We start from the raw sequence: 18,944 nt of genomic DNA on the forward strand, positions 1-18,944 counted from the left end.
TGCATTTAGCCGGAGGTTGACCTGGCTGAAACGGTGAACTGAGCAGGAGGGTATTTACACCTCATTCCGTTTGTCTTCAAGCGCGCATTTTAATCTAAAATATGTGTTTATAATTATATCTTAATTAGTTATGTTAGTGAAAACTGATTAAAAATAGAACACTATTTAGAAATAAAAGATTCTAGACTTGTGCTGACATCATATACTTAAAAAAAATACACTTTACAAAAATACATTAAAAATGAATCTAACCTTCCGAATTTAAAGATGGTGTTTTAAAAATCCTCCATCATGATATTCTGGGATTTAGCCCATAGAAAAAGAATTGCTTTGATCACAGCCTTCTAAGTATAAATGGATAAAATTAATTCATAAAATTCATAAAAATCCACTAAGCTTTCATTCATTTTTGGTTAGTGTTTATATCTTGGTATAAAATTATTATATAATTATATTATAGAGCTATAATATTTTTTTTAAACTATGTTCATATTTGCAGAGAAAAATAAGCAAAATAAAATAGATTGCCTCCTGAAGTTGGGATCCCACTAAAAGGTAAACATAAGAAAAAAGAAAATCAAAAACTATCTTTGCACCTATATGGGAAAAGTTTGTTAAATAAAACTTAAAACTCAAATTCTGCATAGGACAGTGGCTGAAAACCCCCCTAGAAGTATAGAACACACATAACAGTGTTGTCATAATCTGTTTTATAAGGGTTTCACAATCACTAATTAGGGTATGAAAGAAAATAATTGTGCACCGTGGCAAATCAAAGTTTGGAAAGCTAATGAACTAAAAGCAAAACCAGAAAAAATCAGCATCATAAAATATTTCTCCCAGCACAAAGCAGATTATTTAAACTACAAAAACCCATCATGTGATCTTTATTATCATTTTATACAGTACAACCCGACTCTGCACTGTCAATGGAAACATTACATGTACTGGTTGAGTTGCTTTTCTCAGTATATCCAGACGGCACCTGTAAACGGTTTACATGTAAAAAAATACAAAACTAGATGCCACTTATTTACAAGTAAAAGAAAAATAAACAGAAAAAAACATAACAATGGAGTTTCATAAAGCTATAGTACCTTTTGGTAAAAATAAACAACTAAAAAAGGCAGCCAGAAATGATTTCAAGGAGCTGCTGCAGCACGTTAGGAAATGGGTGATATGTTTTCTAAAACGGGTATAAAAACAGAACTTTACAGATTTACGGTCCAGTGTCTGCTTCTTTAAGCTACATCAGTGCACTTGGCACAGTCCAGTGGGAATGTCCTTTGGAGAAATAAAATGTCCAGAACAGGCTAATGTCGAGTTAAATCCAAATGGTTTAAGGCATGCAGTCACATTGCTAGAGAAACTTTAACATAATTAAATCTGTTGGAGCGCTTCCCCTGTGTAAGGATGAATCTGAACCCCAACGAAGCACTGATTTCCTCTTTTCATAAATACAAAACTGACATCATCTGGTTTGTTATCAGAAAACAATGGGAATCACACCAAACATCATTTAGTACAGTAGTTGTGCTTTAGGTTCTCACATTAAGAGGAAGGGGCAGATCATCAAACAGGGTTCCTTCACATTTTAAAGCTCAAAATCCAAACACCTCAAAAATTTAAGCAATAATATGTGATGCTACTGGGTGCAAATTTTTACATTTGTTTTTTCAAATCAATTAATGCTCCCAAACTGGGCTAAAAAAACATGGATAACCTGATAATCCTCCATCATTAGGTCATTGAACACATTAAAAGCCCAAGTATTTTGCAGATATTTGTCATGCATTTAATTATATTATCTCACATAATCTTAAGATAATTGATTCTAAGCCTGATAAAAGCATTTTTTTTCATAAATTCAAGAATCCTGGACCTCAAGCTCCTTTAATCACATCAACCTCACTTTCTTGAGGTTATTTATCATCAAGAAAATCATGCACCAATTCTTATATATGACAGTTCTCATGATCTTGAGTTAATAAGATCTTGAGATTCATAAACACTGTGCAATTATTCTCAGATAAGACAAAAGATCCTTTTTTTTTTCACTCGAAGTTTAGAGACAATAAAGAAAAAGCCCTTTATGACCCAACAACAGTTAAATTAGGAAAAAAATAATATGATGAAGGCTTTTAAGCAAATAAGGGTTTATAGTTTCATACCTCATTTGTTAACTCAGTGTCTTGAGCAAACATTTATGATAAGCTACCAACTTCAAGCCCCGTTCCCTGCAATATTTTATCCTGACATGTATGAATGTTAAGCTTTTTTAATCACTTTACCATTTTGACCACATCATCTTAAGATAATATGATCCTGAGCTGTCTTTTGCGAAAAATAATAAAATGTTCCTCAAATCTCGATATAAGAGGTCAAATTCTATTGTTACAAACGGATCCTTTGGTATCATGATAGCGATAGCGAACAGGAGAGATGGTACAACAATAAAACTATTTATAGTTCACCATAAATACAAACGTCTTATCAGAAGGAAGTTAAATCTCCTTTTAAATATCGGTTTAGGTTCAGGTTTTGTTATTTTCTATAAATCTATTAAACATGGTATGTTTGAAAACAACTAATCTAGATCTAATGGTGATGTTTTATGATAAAAAAAAAAAAGAATATTACGGATATTCAGACTTATTTTACCTATCCAGATTTATTAAAATGTTTAAAACAAGTTTCCTGTTTCCATAATTTGTAAATTGCGTGAAGGAACCCTGTTTTGACAGCATAGTAGACCTGCTTGATAAGCAATCAGCAGTACAGATAGAGACATTTCCTCTAAACAACAGGAAACAAACTAATAAACAATCAGTCTTACATTTTACTTTCTTTTCCCTCTTATGAACACCATGAAAATAAAGATTTTTAATGTGCAAAAATACAACAGATATGTTTTATCTGCAAATGCCGGTTGCAGACATGAGCCAATATCTGTCGTGGAGTTTTTTCAAAGAAAATGATTTATAAAAGCAGGGAATAAAACAAGAGGAAAAGTAAACAGTTTAACACTAGAGGATGACACAGCAGCAGGTTAAAATGGAATTTAAAGCAGGAAAAAAGCTCAGCATCTAGTTTTTTTTATCGACTATCTTTTCACCCCTAAAACACACACAGACACACACACATATATTCAGGTGCTTCCTCTGAATTCATGCACTCAAACTCTCAGAAAGTGCTGCAATTGTGCACATTTACATCGTCATCTACACTAGATAAGCGTTAAGGCAACCAAAATGACCTTCAGGCTCCTTCAGAGGACAAGACCACAGCAGAAACCCTGATCTGGTGTGAATTACAGCAGACCAAACAGATGCAATGACTCCGTTTGGATGGCCGGATATGAGAGAACTGCAGATCTGAAGGCCAGTTAACAAAAAGCTTCTATCAGGACTGACCACAGGAGGGCGCTATCGGGTTTTTTCAGACTTGTTGAAGAAAAACTTGGCTTATTGGCAGATAAATTACCTTTTTAACCAACGCAAGGTGACAGAATGAAAGAGAATTTTTGAAAATGCTCAGTTTAATAAATAACCTCTCAATTTTTATTCATGGAGTCAGATTTGGTCGATTGTTCTGTTGATTGCTTTTCAATTAATACTCAAACTTATAGTAGGTCAGCATTTTCATTTAACCTTGATCCTTACTGATTATAATTCAGGCATTTTCTGTAAAAAAAAAAAAAAAAAAAAAAAAAAAAAACTGGGCAGAAATGTGTGGAAAAAGTAGAAAAACATACCAAAGAAAAAACAACCGTTAACTCCCAAAAAACCAGAGAATATGTTAATGCAGATGACTCTAAAATGTTACAGCACATTCTGGGAGGTTTAGAAGTAAATCAAAAGTTCAATTTGAGTTGGAATTTTTTGGACAGAACTTTGAAAGTGTGTTTTGATGCCAAAAGAATTCAATCTACTTGAACTGAGTTGAAACTAATTTAAAAAAAGCATTTTTGTAATTTCTCTTCCACTTTAAAGTTCTGTTCTGCTTTTTGGTTTGGTTTGTTATGGAAAAACCTACATAAATATCATCACGTTTGTTGCTCTAATACCACAAAATGTGGAGAAAAATTGAGATAAAACTAGAAAATCAGAGTTTCTTCAAAACATCCTCCAGAAAAGTGGTTTCTATTACATTCTGTACTTTTCCTCCTCTGTGCTGTCAGACACTGGATTGAGCAGAGAAACTGGCACGTTTAGCTCCTGGTTTACTTTTTATATCCACTATAAAGACAGCTCTGCCTGTTTGAGGATGAGGAAAGCTGGGAGCCAAACCCCCATCTGTACAGACTTGTTATAAGAGTCACATTGAGAGGTCCAATCAAAAACAATCAGGTGCTACAATTATTCTAAAGGCATCACAGAAGTAACCATCCACTGAAATAAAAACAGATTTTACACTCTTGAAAGAATAAAAGAGGTCCAGCGAAAGAATATACTAAATATTTATCTGATGAGTACTTCCTTTAGGCACGGTGTTCCCCTGTTGTGTCTGACGCCACCAGCTGTGACATAAAGGGAAACCACGAATCCCTTTAAATCCTCAACAGATACAATCCTTAGAGGGTCTGCAGGGTGAGGCCTTCGTTCCAGCGTCTCCAGGTTTTTTTTTTTTTTTATTAAAAAGGAGTGCATACAGATAGTGGCCGTGATATTTCGTTTCCAGCTTCCTCTCTACTCTCCACTGTTTATACTGGAGTCCACAGTGCTGCAGCTTTCTTCATAAGATGGAGGAGGTTCTGAAACACAGAAGCAAAGAGGGCGACAATCAGCCAAAGACTGAAGGGTTTATAAGTTATGGATGGATGGATGTACTGGTGGACAAATATGGTGTCAGATAACTGTAAATAAACATTCAGGCAGCAAATAACGATTATTTTGCAAATCGATTAATCTGTCAATACATATTTCAATTAATTGATTAATAAGCGGATAGCAAAAAGGTTCCTTAAAGAAGATTTTTTTACAAAATCAAACCAGGGGGAACTAAGAGGTTTCCACTGCAGGAGTTCTGATGAAACATATTAACAGAAGAACAAATGCAAAATCTTTAGATATTTTTCAATTTTGATATAACTGCTGCTCTATGTGGGTCGCTCTGTATGCTAAAGGCATGTTTTAGAGTATCTAAACTGCAGTTAACGATTAATCGATTACTAAATTAGTTGACAATTATTTCAATAATCGATTAATCATGATTAATATGATTAATTGTTTCAGCCCTAATGAACTGTTATGTGTAGATGTCTGAATTTGTCAATAAAAATTCAATAATGTAAATGTGGAGTGCCTTGAGATGACTTGTGTTTTGAATTGGCGCTATTTAAATAAACTGAATTGAATTAAATAAATATAGGATTTGTGCATGTTTCTTGTAGTCAATTCATAAAAACATGACATTAGATCTTCATCTATGAGAGAACAAATTTAACATTTATGAATACAGGTTAGGGTTAGAAGCTCAAATCTTAAAGGAATAGTACACCCAAAACATGATTAGCCTTCATTTTCTACTCACCCCCATGCTGAACAACACTCTGGAGTACTTTTTTGATATCTCAAATGCATCTGGAGATCTGGGAGGCTTCTTGCTGTCTGATGACATTCAAATAATGGAGGTCTATGGTGACCGAGACAGAAAGGTCCATAAAAGTCCACAAAAAACGTGTCAATATTCCTCCATACTGCTCGTCCAATGTATTCCAAGTGTCCTGAGTGGGTAGCATCCAGAATTTACTCGAAACGAAGTCATTTAGAATGTTTTTAGAGCATAAACAGTAGTGTATAGGATTTCCTGAAAGCGCGCACATGCGCGATCATGACGCTACGGAAGCCGGCAGACCAAACCAGATGAAAGTGCGCATTCAGCGTCTGCTCTTCCAATAATGCAAGCGTAGAAGAAGAAATGTGCCGTTTACCTGTGCAAAGAAAGAAACAACGAAAGAAAAATGTCTGAGGACTTCAGTGTTGAGGAAGAGCATGAGTTCTTTGCCGAGCTGAATGCGCTGGTTTGGTCTGCCGGCTTCCGTAGCGTCGTGATCGCGCATGTGCGTGCTTTCAGGAAATCCTATACACTACTGTTTATGCTCTAAAAACATTCTAAATGACATTGTTTCGAGTAAATTATGGATGCTACCCACTCAGGACACTTGGAATACATTGGACGAGCAGTATGGAGGAATATTGAAACGTTTTTTGTGGACTTTTATGGACCTTTCTGCCTCGGGCGCTGGGCACCTCCATTATTTGAATGTCAGCAGACAGCAAGAAGCCTCCCAGATCTCCAGATGCATTTGAGATATCAAAAAAGTACTCCAGAGTGTTGTTCAGCATGGGGGTGAGTAGAAAATGAAGGCTAATCATGTTTTGGGTGTACTATTCCTTTAAATTCCCCAAACGATAAACATGGATCACAATTTTACATATGACTCACAAATCTCATAAATGTGTAATTCCTATTTGTTAACTCCTGATTTGTGCTTGTAAATCTGTGAATTCGTTATTTGTACTGGTATTGTAGCAAAGTTGTAACTCTAATTTATATTCATATCGTGTAAACTTTGCCACAGGCAAGCGGCGGAGTAATGCATACTGTGCTTCACCATAATACTGCTGTGTGTGTAGCCCTGGGCAGCTTTTTAATCTCTGATGCGATTTTCCTTCACGCTACACAATGATTGAACTTTTCCACATTTGAGTGGGTCAGATTTTAAAAATGCTGCGAAAAAAATAAAAATAAAGAACTGACAGCGTGGCTACAAAGTTAGTTAATGCTTTTTTCCTTCATAGAGGAAAGTGATAAACTGGTCTTTCCTGCAATGTCACTTGTTTTTTTTTATTGTTCAAATAGGATCAATATTATATTTTTTCTCTATTTTCTGTCCTTCTCAACCCTTCTTGTAGCTAAATGATCCAGTTTATTGTTTTATTGATTGTTTATGTCCCAGTCTCCCACACCATGCTCTGTGTGATCCCAAACAGGACAAACCTGATTGTTTCCTCTTGGAATTGACAGATTTTATTTAGTATTTTCCCCTAAAGTGGATGTGTTTTTTACTTTATAATTGCTTCTCTCTTCCTGTCAGACCCATGAAATATCCGCTGAATTGCTGTGTAGTCCGACTAAAATAGACCAGTCAGAGCTACGCAAGCCCCTAGCAGGGAACCATGTCAGGTGTGTTCATCTCTATTCACTGTCAATGTGAGCGGAGCATCACAACCTCTTAAAACACAGTTTTCTGTCAGATTGGATGAAAAATCCTGTTTGTTGTATTCAGTGCTAACGGACCCCAAAATGGCGCCTGTTAAGAGACACGGTTAGTTGCTGACTTCATACTCAAGACCAACAGTCAGGAAGTAGAAGATGGAGAGAATTCAACATTAATGAACCAATGGTACTGAAGAGGAGGAAGCAAGAAGATGACCTGCACCGTATACAGGAAAAAATGTTTAAATCAGACCACTAATAGATGGAGAGACTGACATCTAACTGAAAGGATGGATGGGTTTTTAGTTGCTCACCGTGAGGGTAGTCAGAGCTGCTGTATTCTGGGGGAAGGATGAGAGAACAGGAGGTGGGGATTGGATTTACATCTCCCTCTGTGAAGAAAGGTATGGTGGCTCCAGTGGACAGGCAGAAGAGCGGAGCAGACGCATCGGGACGCCTGCAAGGTGGCATCGCTGCGCCCGGGGCGTGGCTGAAGGCGCTGGGCGACATGGTGACAGGTTGACCTGAGGGATCCTGCTGTGAGTGGCTTTTGGTGGGAAGCTCCTCGCTGGTGTACCCTCCGGCGCAAAGCCCGCCCTCTGGATCCTCCTCGACCGGCGGGGCGCTGGGCATCACTCCGGCAGCGCACGGTACCGGCGCCAAGGCGGGACTGGTGGCTATAGACCTGGCTGGGGACAAGTTCACGGGGATGTTTCCGATGAAGATCGGCAAAATGACGACTGCTTCTGGAGACTTTAGAGACACCTGGAACACAAAGTTATTCAGAGAGAAGAAGTTAAAACTCCAGACTGTTTAGGTTTATTTCAGAGTTAGAAGTTTAATGGAGAACATGGTGAACTTTAATACATTTATTATTTCACATCCAAAAGCAAAGTACAAACCTTACTCAGCAGCTTGTAGCAGTGATCTTTCAAAGAATCTTTTGTCTGATTTTATCTCACCTTTGAGGAGGAATTTTATTTTTCACCACTTTAAACCAACATTAAGTTAACTTTTCAACCTTTATAAAATAACTTCATAACTTTATGCGTCAACTTACAACTAGTTGAATGACACCTCTGTCATGACGCGAGGGCGTCTGCATCACTTTCACCAGCACTAAGCAACTCTGAGGAGGGGGGCAGTAACCCCGCCACACTAAACAATTACAAATGTGCAGCCTGCTTTACGGATTAGGTCATTTCCTCCTTTCCTTATTCGTTATAAAGATGAAAGTCGATGGGACTAAAATTCTCTATGAATTTGTATATTGTTTATTCCGGTTTAATTTCAGGCGGCACCTTCCTGTTGGGATCTAACGTGTGTTTACTGAGAAATCATGAAACTTAACATTATATTTATCTTTTTCAAGGCTCTCAGCGGTGAGTGAATACGGTACAAAACTAAAGTTAACTGTTTCTTACCGACATTGTTTCATCGCAGTTACATTAATTACCTCATCGCTGTTCATCTTTCACAGCTACTGGAAACAGAAATGTAGTTTATTCCAACTGCAGGTGACTGGGTGATCCGGAGTTTACACTGCTATGGTCTTTACCATGCTGTTCCTTATGGGAAATGTTTTTCTTCAGGCAAAACAATATAGATTTTGTCCACTAGGAGAGCCAACGTTGACCAATAGTTCTTTAGTGCTGCTTTAAATTAGCCTTGTGAGACCATCCTGATCTCGCGAGCTTTCAAGGTTTCACTCGCAGATCAGCGCGACAGTTCAGTCTAAGGAACATGGCGGCTTCAGCCGATGAAACTAGCGTTAGCGTGGCTATCGAGCAAGTTTTATCGGAATTACAGAGTATTTCTTCACTGAAAGAAGAGCAAAACACTGCTCTGGAGGCTTTTCTCAGAGGAAAAGATGTTTTTGCTCTTCTCCCGACTGGTTTCGGCAAGAGTTTGATCTATCAATTGGCTCCTCTTCATTGTCGCTCTGTTAGTATGTCATATGCTTCGTTGATCTGATTGGTTTATTTGGCCCGTCTATCACCAACATAGGCCAATCAGCTAACCAGTATTTTCGCCCCTTCCCAAAATTACTTCAACGGAAGGTTTCCAGATGGATATGCGGAGCAAATCCATCTGGCGGAGTCAGGTTAGCTTTAAATAAGGTTAAGGTCTGGACTTTAACTGGACCATTTTACCACCTTGATTCTTTTGGGGGTTTTTTGGACTTCCTGATGTGGGTTTGCTGCTGGTTTTTTAAACATTTTCCAGTTGATGATCATCTTGGAACAATGATTGAACTACATGATCATCTAGTTCTCACATTTGACTTAAGACACTTTGGTTTCCAGGAGATTCCTAGAGTCTGATGAATGCAAAGTCCTTCGAATGCAAAACAAGCCCAAACCATCACCCCTCCACCTCCATGCTTAACATTAGATGTTGGGGGTGTGCTGGTATGCTGTGTTTGATTTTTTTCCAAATATGATTGAGTGCATTATGGCCAAACATCTCCCTGGAGGACAATGCTCCAGATGTCTTGTTTTATTCACACAGATACAACTCTGCAAAAAGCAAGCCCACAATTTAGAGCAGGGGTCACCAACACGGTGCCCATGGGCACCAAGGTGCCCTCAAGGACCACATGGGGGGCCCTCAGAGTCTTCTATATAAAGAACAACCCACCAGTGGGCTAAGTTTGAAATTTTATTTTATTCTGTTGCTCTTCTTTTTAATAATTTATAGAGATTTCAAAATGACAATGTCTAAATAAACTTAGAAATTAACAGAAATAATAAAAATATGTTGAGTTTAAGCTAAGGCTAACCCTTGCAGTTCATGGGTCAGTAATGGTTGACCTTCCTAAGTCACGGCACCCTTGAAGTGACCCTCAGCCCTAAAAAAGGTTGGTGACCCCTGACTTAGAGCAAACAAGCTTTTTCTTTCAACTCCTTAAAATGTTTTTAATACATGTTCAGTCTTTTTGTTATTGTTTCATGAATCCCCATGATAACATTTTAAATGAGGCCCATAACATCTGAGCTCTTTTTTCTATTATTGCTGAGCTCTGCAGGGTCTGAGCTTAGAAATGATCTTAGATATGAGCTTCTGTCCTAAAGGTTTGTCACTTGTCAAAGTTTCTCTCTGCAGAATGATGGATTTCAAATAGTCTGAAGAGCGTCTTCAAGCCCTTTCCAAATCAATCAGACAACTGTCGCTTCTCTTCGATTTCATTTTTTTCTCTCCACCTACACACATTTTTACCTCATTCTGTGAAATTGTAAAAAAGTTTACATTATAATACATTCTCCAAATGTTGGAAACATTTGTAAAACAGATATTATTTTATGCTACTCTTGGTCACAAATCAAATCCCAAGAATATATACTAAATGTGAAGAAGTCCAAAGACTACAAACACTACTAACACAGTACTATAATAGTAATAGACTGGAACCTTAAAGGGTAACGCCGTTGTTTTTACATTGGGCCCTTGAATTTACATTATTACATCATGTTCTTCTCACCCATATGAATTTTGTGTCATGTGGAGCTGTTCTGAAGATATTCGGTTAGGTTATATCCAGGTAACGTCTTCCTATGGGCAATGACTTGAAGGCACAAACTAAACTGTTCATAATTTATCATTTATGGTACGCCAGCATTCATGACATGTAGGTGAATCACTGTCCCCCAGACATCCGTGGTTATATTTTTTATATTTATATTTTTTTAAACAAAGCGGAGTGTGTATGACGTCATCCACGTGCAGATGGTTATAAAAAATATAACCGTGGATAACTGGGGGACAGTGATTCTTTAAGTGAGCTGATCTGTGAATAATATCAGTAATTCAGTACTTTCTATTCAGAGGGAATCCATACTATAGAAATTATATTTACAGTCGTGTTGGCTGCTGTCCTCTGAGAAATTAAACAGCCCAAAAAGATAAAAAAAAAAAAAAAAAAAAGTTTCCAAAAACACATTTTAGCAGGTCAAAGAAAGTGCCTAAAAGACCTTTGAAGCAGCTGGTATTACCTGAATGAAATACTGGATGTCTATCAGGCGACAGCAGGCCAGGGCTGACTGAGGAAGAGGAGGGACGATGATCTGCTCCCTCCACTCTGCGTGTTTTCCGGCCTTCACTCCGGCTCCCTCCACCTCTGCAATGGTCCGCAGGTCGAAGACCGGCCGCTTGGTCCTGTAGGTCACTTTCTGGAGAATAAAGAACACTTTAATACGAATCTGGATATAAACAAAAATAGATCTAAAAGGAAACTAAAAGTTTTATTCACTGGTTATGCTCAATACACTAATGTTTGATTTCTATTCAGATAAAAACAAAGATGCTGCAGTCAAGATGATGGGAAATATTTAGGACAAACTTACCTGCATGAGACTAGCCAGCACGTAGCCAGTGTCTTTCCCGGACTTATTGTGGATCTCTGTGGATAATTTGATGACCTGACCAGGGATGTAGCCCCTCAGGTCGCTGCGGGTTTTAAGCATCAGGGTCCCTGTCCTCACCAGGAGGTAGCTAAACTTCTTGGTTGTTACGGCACAACTCTGTTGCTGTAGGAATCAATTTACAGTGTAAATATTTAGATTATTATTTTTTTTATTAATACATAAATATAGTAGGACCTCTTTTATTAACAGGACATTTCTTGGCCCGACTGAAAAAAAACATTTTTAGACCAATATCTGTGCTTAGATGTTTTTCCTTTCTTTGACAGAATCACAGCAAAACCTGGTGCTGCTTTTAATACTGTTAATGCAGTTTGTTTAGAGCTTAAATCTGTGCCCTTAATCTCAGTTTCTATGATTTAGTATTTCTGCTTGCTGTAAAAATGCATCAACAGAACTATTGCTGCCATTTATTTTTATATATATTTTATATTTTTTTCCTCCCATAGAAAGTACGCTGGCCCAGATTTTCTGTGTTCAGATCAGTGACCTAGTTCACTTACTATGTCAATATTTCTATTTTTCAAAGGTAAAAATATCAACCCATCATTTTTGTTTTTTTCGCATAGAAAGTACCCCTGCCCAGTCCTTCTGGGTTTAAATCCTACTTGTCTTTAAGGCATTACTGACAAAGTTGTTGCCACTTAAATACAGTTTATACTATTTATACTGTATTTAATTAGTTTCACTTGCTTATAAAAAGTACCACTGGCTCAGTGATTCTGTGTTAAACACTGCCTCTTTTCTGAAGTGAGTCTTTCACGAGAATTAGGTCACAACTTACTATGTGAACTTTTATTTGCATCAAAGTACTCCTAGCATAGATCTCTGTATTTACATGTGTTGTAACCTTGTGTGCTGTTTGTAAACACTTTCTGTAGAAAGTGCTACAGGTCCAGATTTTCGGTCATTGACAAAGATTCTTTTAATGTCTGTTTGAGTTTCTTATTTCTTTTCAAAAATATTTCTCATTCAAAGTTTGAGTGTTTAGCATTCCATTTTTACTTGATGGACTCATTAACTATGCATATTCTTTGCCCTTTTCCATAGAAAGTACACTCAGCTCAGAGATGGTGTAAAAAAGCATGAAAAAAGTGGGTATCTCTGTGCTCAAGGTAAAGCATGCTTTCCGTTATAGGTGTGATTTAATAGGATTTTAACCCTTTTTTTTCCTGTAAAGAGCCTTGAAAGGAAGTTTGTTGTTGATTTATGTTATTTGAGTGAGAAGTTACAGGTGTAACCTAAACCACTCACTTCGATGTCGGGAACCTCGTTGAGGTTGAGCATGTTCAGAATGTAGAAGGGCCTCTGAGCTTTGTAGTCTTTGGAGAAGCGGGGAGTGTCGATGGCCGCTCTCACGCAATAAACCACCTTCCCATAGGGTCCTTCGAACGACGTGGGGATGGCGGCTGAAATAGTGAATATTAAGAACAGAAATGGTTAGGTGTGTCTTTTCCCATCATAAAGAGATTTTAATATCATTTAGAGCATTTAAAGGCTTCTAATTGAATCAATCGGTCAGTAAGACATGTAGATGTGTAAAATACAGGAGATAAAATGTTCAACCGTCTTCTTTCCTTTGCGATTTTCATAATAATTAATTCATCCTATCCGCTGAACTGCTGCTAGTTTTACTCACATGCCTGGAAGATGTCTAGTGTTACTACCACAGATCACCTTCAACTTGTTGCCCATATATTTGGATATAACCTTACAGAATATCTTTGGAACGGCTCCAAATGACACACAACTAATATGGGTGAGTAGAACATGATGTAATAACATAAAATCAAGGGGCCAATGTAAAAAAAAAATGAAATTGATAGACCATACTTTTTACAACTCTTCTTCATTAAATGCCATCTGGGAATCAAGGTAAATTCATAGAGAAAAAAACAACCTACAGTGTACGGCTGTCACTGAGAACAGCACATTTGCTGTTAAAAGTTAGCAGTATCTGAGTGACTTCAGGAATTTCTTCAGCCCTCTGGAAAATTCAGTGCAAATCATCTGCCCTCTCTGTGTTGATATTAGTCTAAAACTCTACATTATGTAATATAACATCTTCTAATGTCCTGATTTGGAAGATCTTCATCCCATAGTTCATTGGTTCTGTCTTACTAAACCATAGTTCAATAGTTTATTAAGACAGAAGGAAACAGGTTAATCCACCAGCAGGGGGCAGCCTGAGTCCCTGTGATCTGGACCCTTATGTCTACATGGTGGTTAACACAATCAGTGCTGATATTCTTGCGAATGGTGGCTTCTGAGAAGCACAACAATCTTTCAAACAGCGATGATACAGAGGGATAAACGGCTAAAAATGACGAGCTGGAGCCCACTTATGCAGGAGAAAGCTAAAATCACTGGACAGTTTTGTGCTTTAACTCCAGCAGCATTAAATGTGCATTTGTGAGAAACTTTCTTGTTGAATTAGGATGGAGAGTCATGCTGAGAACATTTAAAAGCAAAGTTTCTCCACCCAGATCTTTTAAACATTAACTAACTGTTACCCTTCCACGTTTATCTAATGTGTGACTAATCGGCGAAGTACAGGAAGGTCTCTGTGCCGAACACTTTGTAAATTTACAGAGGTTGTCACCTGCATATCTTTACTTTTAACTGATGTCAGCTGTTTGATTGATAAAGAAGTTCTATGGGAAAACATTTACGGGAACAGAGGGCACGCCTTGGACAGGCAAGACTTACCTGGAAGGACGAACTGGAAACCGAAACTGTGCTCACCCGGGGCCAGGGTTCCTGTAAATGAAAATAGTTTGAGTAACAAACCAGATGTGAAATGAAAATAAAAATAACATCACAGTTCTTACACATTTTTATGGAAGAATATCAGCCCTTTGGAGCCTGAACTGTCACTATGTATGTTTATTCATACATTTATCCCGGGATTGACCTGGGATTTGGGAGATTAGAACCTACAAAGAGAGAAATGAGAGGACGGAGGAATGGAGGTAGAACACAAGGGCAGAAAAAATGGATGGAAAGGCTTCAAGAAAGAAGAAAGGAAGCAAGGAAGGATACAAAGAAGCAACAGCAGAAGTGTATGAGTACAAAGCATTTAGGATGTGGGATAGGAAAAAAACAAGGAGTCTACAGACACCTACGTTTCTGAAAAGCCAAAAAAGTGGGTGTTAAAACCGTTGCCTCATTATAAAATGTCACTGTTGAGATTTTAGAAGATCAATTTCCTATTTTCCTAAAAAGTCTGCTTTCCATGTATGAAGGTCTAACCCCCAGATTGCACTGCGTCTGCTCTGGAAGGGCTGGACAATTTATTGCATCTGAGGAATAATCACAATTTTCCAAACAATTTTAGAATCACACAGGCACTCAGTGTTGGTCACTGCACTACAGGTCATTCCATTTAACAGGAGTTGGACACAGACTTTCTCACTTCAGCCCTTTAAATGGCAGTAACACACTTCAAGTGGGTTTGTCGCCATGCAGAAGGAACGAGTTGCAGCTAGCATACAGATCTATGCAAGATTTGTATGCAGTAAGGTACAGTGACAGTGGGTCCTGGACAGTCTAAAGGTCATGAAACCAATAAAAGCCAAAAAAAAAATCTATGTTAGCTTTTAGTGCAGAGGAAGATAAAAATGTAATCATAACTGCAAGTCTGGTTATTATATATATATATATATATATATATATATATATATATATATATATATATATATATATATATATATATATATATATATATATATATATATATATATATATATATAGGTTTGGTTCGGTACATGTTGATTGTTAGCCTGACATGTTGGTCGTGTTGCTGTTAACATAAACAAAACGTGTTGCACAATGCTTGCACACTGTTGCACTTTTATCCACAACTTTCTTTCCGCCGTCATCGTAGGTCACTCTAAATGCAAAGCGCTCCCATACAGCAGACCCATAAAGTGCTGCTGGCGCGTCTTCCAACTCCTGTTCTTTCCCACTCACCGTACCCACACAATTCTCCACAACAACTGATTTTTTTCTGCTACACCCGGCTAAGCTGCTTCGCTTCTTCTTCTTGTTTACAACTGGTGGTTGGCTTTGGTCGCAGTACCGCCACCTTCTGCTCTGGAGTGTAAACGCTTCGCCTATGAGAAAAATGAGCAGCACATGAACCGAACGCAACACACGCGAATCGAACCGAGACAGTCGAATGGTTTTCATAAACCCTTCCATCCCTAATATATATGTATATATAGATATTCGAGGAGTGTTTATACTGCCTCTGAATGAAAGCACAGCAGAGGCGAACAGATTCAATACGATTCTACTTCTGCTGGACACCAAAGCCAGCTTGCAGTTTATCTATGTCGATCACAATGCATCAAGATGATACTCAACAAACACAGTTGGAATCTTCCAAAGGGGGATTTAAATAAAAAACTAACAAAAGATTCTCAGTTAATGGTTTATTGGATTACAATAGCACCCATTCAGCCATGCTGCGTGGTGAAGCAGCATCAACTTCTCTGCTGTGATCAGAAGGTGAAGATGTGATGATAGAATAGTGAGGGGTATAATGCAGAACATTTATAACATACTTGCTAGCAATAAGCATGGTGTATAGATAAGCTTTTGTGAGTTAATTCACTTCATGGATTATGTCAATTTTCTTTTAATAATTTTACATCTGTTTATTGGAAATTATGTGTTTAAAATAATGTATTATTTTGTATTCAGTAACCTAATAGGTTGCTGTTTTGCTATGTCTTAAAATATGTCAAAGTTTAACTATGTAAAAGAAAAAATTATTTTGTTTAACAAGTCAGTATTTAATACAGCTGGCACAATGCTATGGTAAAACATAAGGAATTAACTCAGCAAAAATGTAGCCTGAAAGAAAAAAACAAACAAACTCTGGCTTAAAAAAAAAATGGCTGCCTATTATTTTATCATTGGTCAAAAAAAGAGATCAACCAACTTTAGATTCATTAGTTAATCAATTACATTACTTCCCTACATTCAAATAACTCCCTGAACACAGACTGTTTTCTTGAAAACCTTAATATTTTAATTAATATTTATGCATTGTTGCTATCTAGATTGATCATCAGCTTCTAAGTGTGCTTAACCTACCGTAGGATTAAACTAGTTAAAATGCCTGATAGCAAAAACCAAAAGCAAGGCGGCTTAAAGATTTTCTCTCTCTCTATTTTTTTGTCTGACTTATGAATTGATTAACAGCTTTTATAAACACTTCCAGTATAAATTAGGAGTGAAATTAAATGTGTGGAGGAGAGATGCAGGTAGTGGAAATCTGGGTTAAGAGGAAATATCCAAATTCGATACCGCTGCTACAGTCAGCTTTTTCAAAAGGCCCTGATACCAATAATCACCGTTTCTACCTTAGCACTTTTTTTGAGGGGAAACTTAGCCACAAGTGTAAGGTAAGCATCTCAGTTACTCAAATTAACACCCTACAGTGAATCTACTATGTAAGCAGATAACAGGGATAAAGATGTTTTAAATATTTTTCACATTTGTTTTCGAGATCATTTAATTTTGTAAGTTAGTTTCTAATCCAGACATAAAGAGTCAATAAACACTTGTCACTAGGTCACATGTGGAGAACCTTCACCCTTGCCGATTAATTCTCTGGAGGAGCTGCCAGCCCAATTAAATTCTTCCAAACAGCAACAAGTATCGTCTTGATAGAGACAGGAACACCTTTCTCTATAAGTCTGGATCTACTTAGGAAAGCTAAAATGTTCCTCTCTGTGTTCAATTATCTTGTGTTTACTGTTTAAAGAAGCCGAGATGCTTTAAAATACAATCCGAAAAAGCTCCGCAAAGCAATCACAGAAATGTCTACCCTATTGATTTTAAGTGTTTGTGGTGGCACTATATTTCCAAAATTGAACATTTAGGATAGCAAGTAATATGTTTTATTCACTAACTTGTTTTTAACTCAAATAAAGCTGTAGGTAGGTGCCCTCAACGCTTAAAAGCCATAGTATGTGACCTTTAATGTAAATGGTAAATCATATATTAGATTACCAAACACTGTATAACTGTTAATTGGAAACTTTTAAACTTGGCATTTATTCAAAATGAACTTGGTTATACATATGTTAAAAAGAGAAATAGTTGAAGTGCATTACAGGAATACTTGTAAATGCAACAGTTTTTCTGCGGCAGATGATGATCCTGGGGGTGTTTTTTTGAAGAAAAAAATACTTTTTTTCTTCAATTAACACAACAAAAATGATGAGTGAGTAATGACACATGTCACACAGCTCTCATATTAAACAAAAAAATTATATTTATTAACAAATCAAACAAAATAAAAAAAAGAGAGGGACCTGCAATGCATGTGCTGTATGTGACCGCTAGCAAACGCTAAAAATAAAGCAGATGTTTTAAAAATAAAGGCTTCCCTTTTTTTTTTTTCTTATTCCTACAGACTTCAGGGCAAGAAAAAAATATTTGTGTAGGTCATTAACAGAAAAAAGCAGCTAGGATGCAGAGCAGGGACTGCAGTCAGTGATCTTCATTTGTCTAACTGTCAAGTATCTGTGTCACACCACAGTATCAGTCATACAGATTAGACTTCTTTCGGAGGGGAGGTGGGTGTGTGTGTCTGGATGGGTGCTCTTGAAGTATGGGTGTGTGTGTGTGCGATCACACTCAGTCACCCTTCTTGTGTCACTCTGAGCCCTCAGATGCCAAATTGCCCATTTTTGGAAAGAATTGGAATACAGAAAAAAACACAAAGACTAAAAAGAAAAGCACAGGATGTGGGTGTGCTTCAAGTTATGTATGTCTTCCTCCTTTGAAGATTGTCTGGTGTTTCACATTTCCCTTTTTCACACTTGACAAGTTAAATGAGATCTTTTGCTGAAAATCAGCACTATGATACCAGAAGGCTTTGTTGTATCTGACAATAATTCCCTACACAAAAGCTTACGTTTCTCATATTAGGGCCGAAAATAACCATCAGCGGGTAGCATGCTAAAAACATTAAGACAGAAGTTTGCTCCAAATATCAAAGTTTGCTGTAATTGGATTGTTTGAACAGTTATGAGCAATATGTTTTCCTACAAAAAGTACACATTTAGAGCAAACTTAGTTTAGAGAATAAAGGAGAAAATGATATGGAAGAGTTAAGCTAGTGGGTGTTTAAAATTAAACATTAAGCTAAGAGCCACCCAAGCAAAACATCAAGCCAGAGGCTACTTAACAGTCAACAGTTACTCAAGATTAGAGACAAACAAGGTACAAATAATCAGAAAGCTATTCAACCCAAGAACCAAACTAACAGTTACTTCAGCTAGA

The 18,944-nt window shown here is 37.2% G+C and overlaps 1 protein-coding gene across 1 annotated transcript in view; it reads right to left on the reverse strand.

Moving 5' to 3' along the window:
• Positions 1-4,636: 4,636 nt before the first annotated feature.
• Positions 4,637-18,944, reverse strand: part of arrdc1b (arrestin domain containing 1b) — a 51,544-nt gene continuing 37,236 nt past the window's right edge. Inside the window, exons 3-8 of the mRNA XM_038268252.1 lie at positions 14,352-14,402; positions 12,897-13,051; positions 11,565-11,747; positions 11,214-11,390; positions 7,536-7,986; positions 4,637-4,753 (exon numbers count right to left, since the gene is read on the reverse strand). Coding sequence (XP_038124180.1) covers positions 4,689-4,753; positions 7,536-7,986; positions 11,214-11,390; positions 11,565-11,747; positions 12,897-13,051; positions 14,352-14,402 — 1,082 coding nt within the window. The 3' untranslated portion in view covers positions 4,637-4,688. The remainder of the gene's footprint in view (positions 4,754-7,535; positions 7,987-11,213; positions 11,391-11,564; positions 11,748-12,896; positions 13,052-14,351; positions 14,403-18,944) is intronic.

Source organism: Cyprinodon tularosa, unplaced genomic scaffold (assembly GCF_016077235.1).
Source record: "Cyprinodon tularosa strain WSP-4 unplaced genomic scaffold, ASM1607723v1 ctg7, whole genome shotgun sequence".
NCBI classification, from domain to species: domain Eukaryota; kingdom Metazoa; phylum Chordata; class Actinopteri; order Cyprinodontiformes; family Cyprinodontidae; genus Cyprinodon; species Cyprinodon tularosa.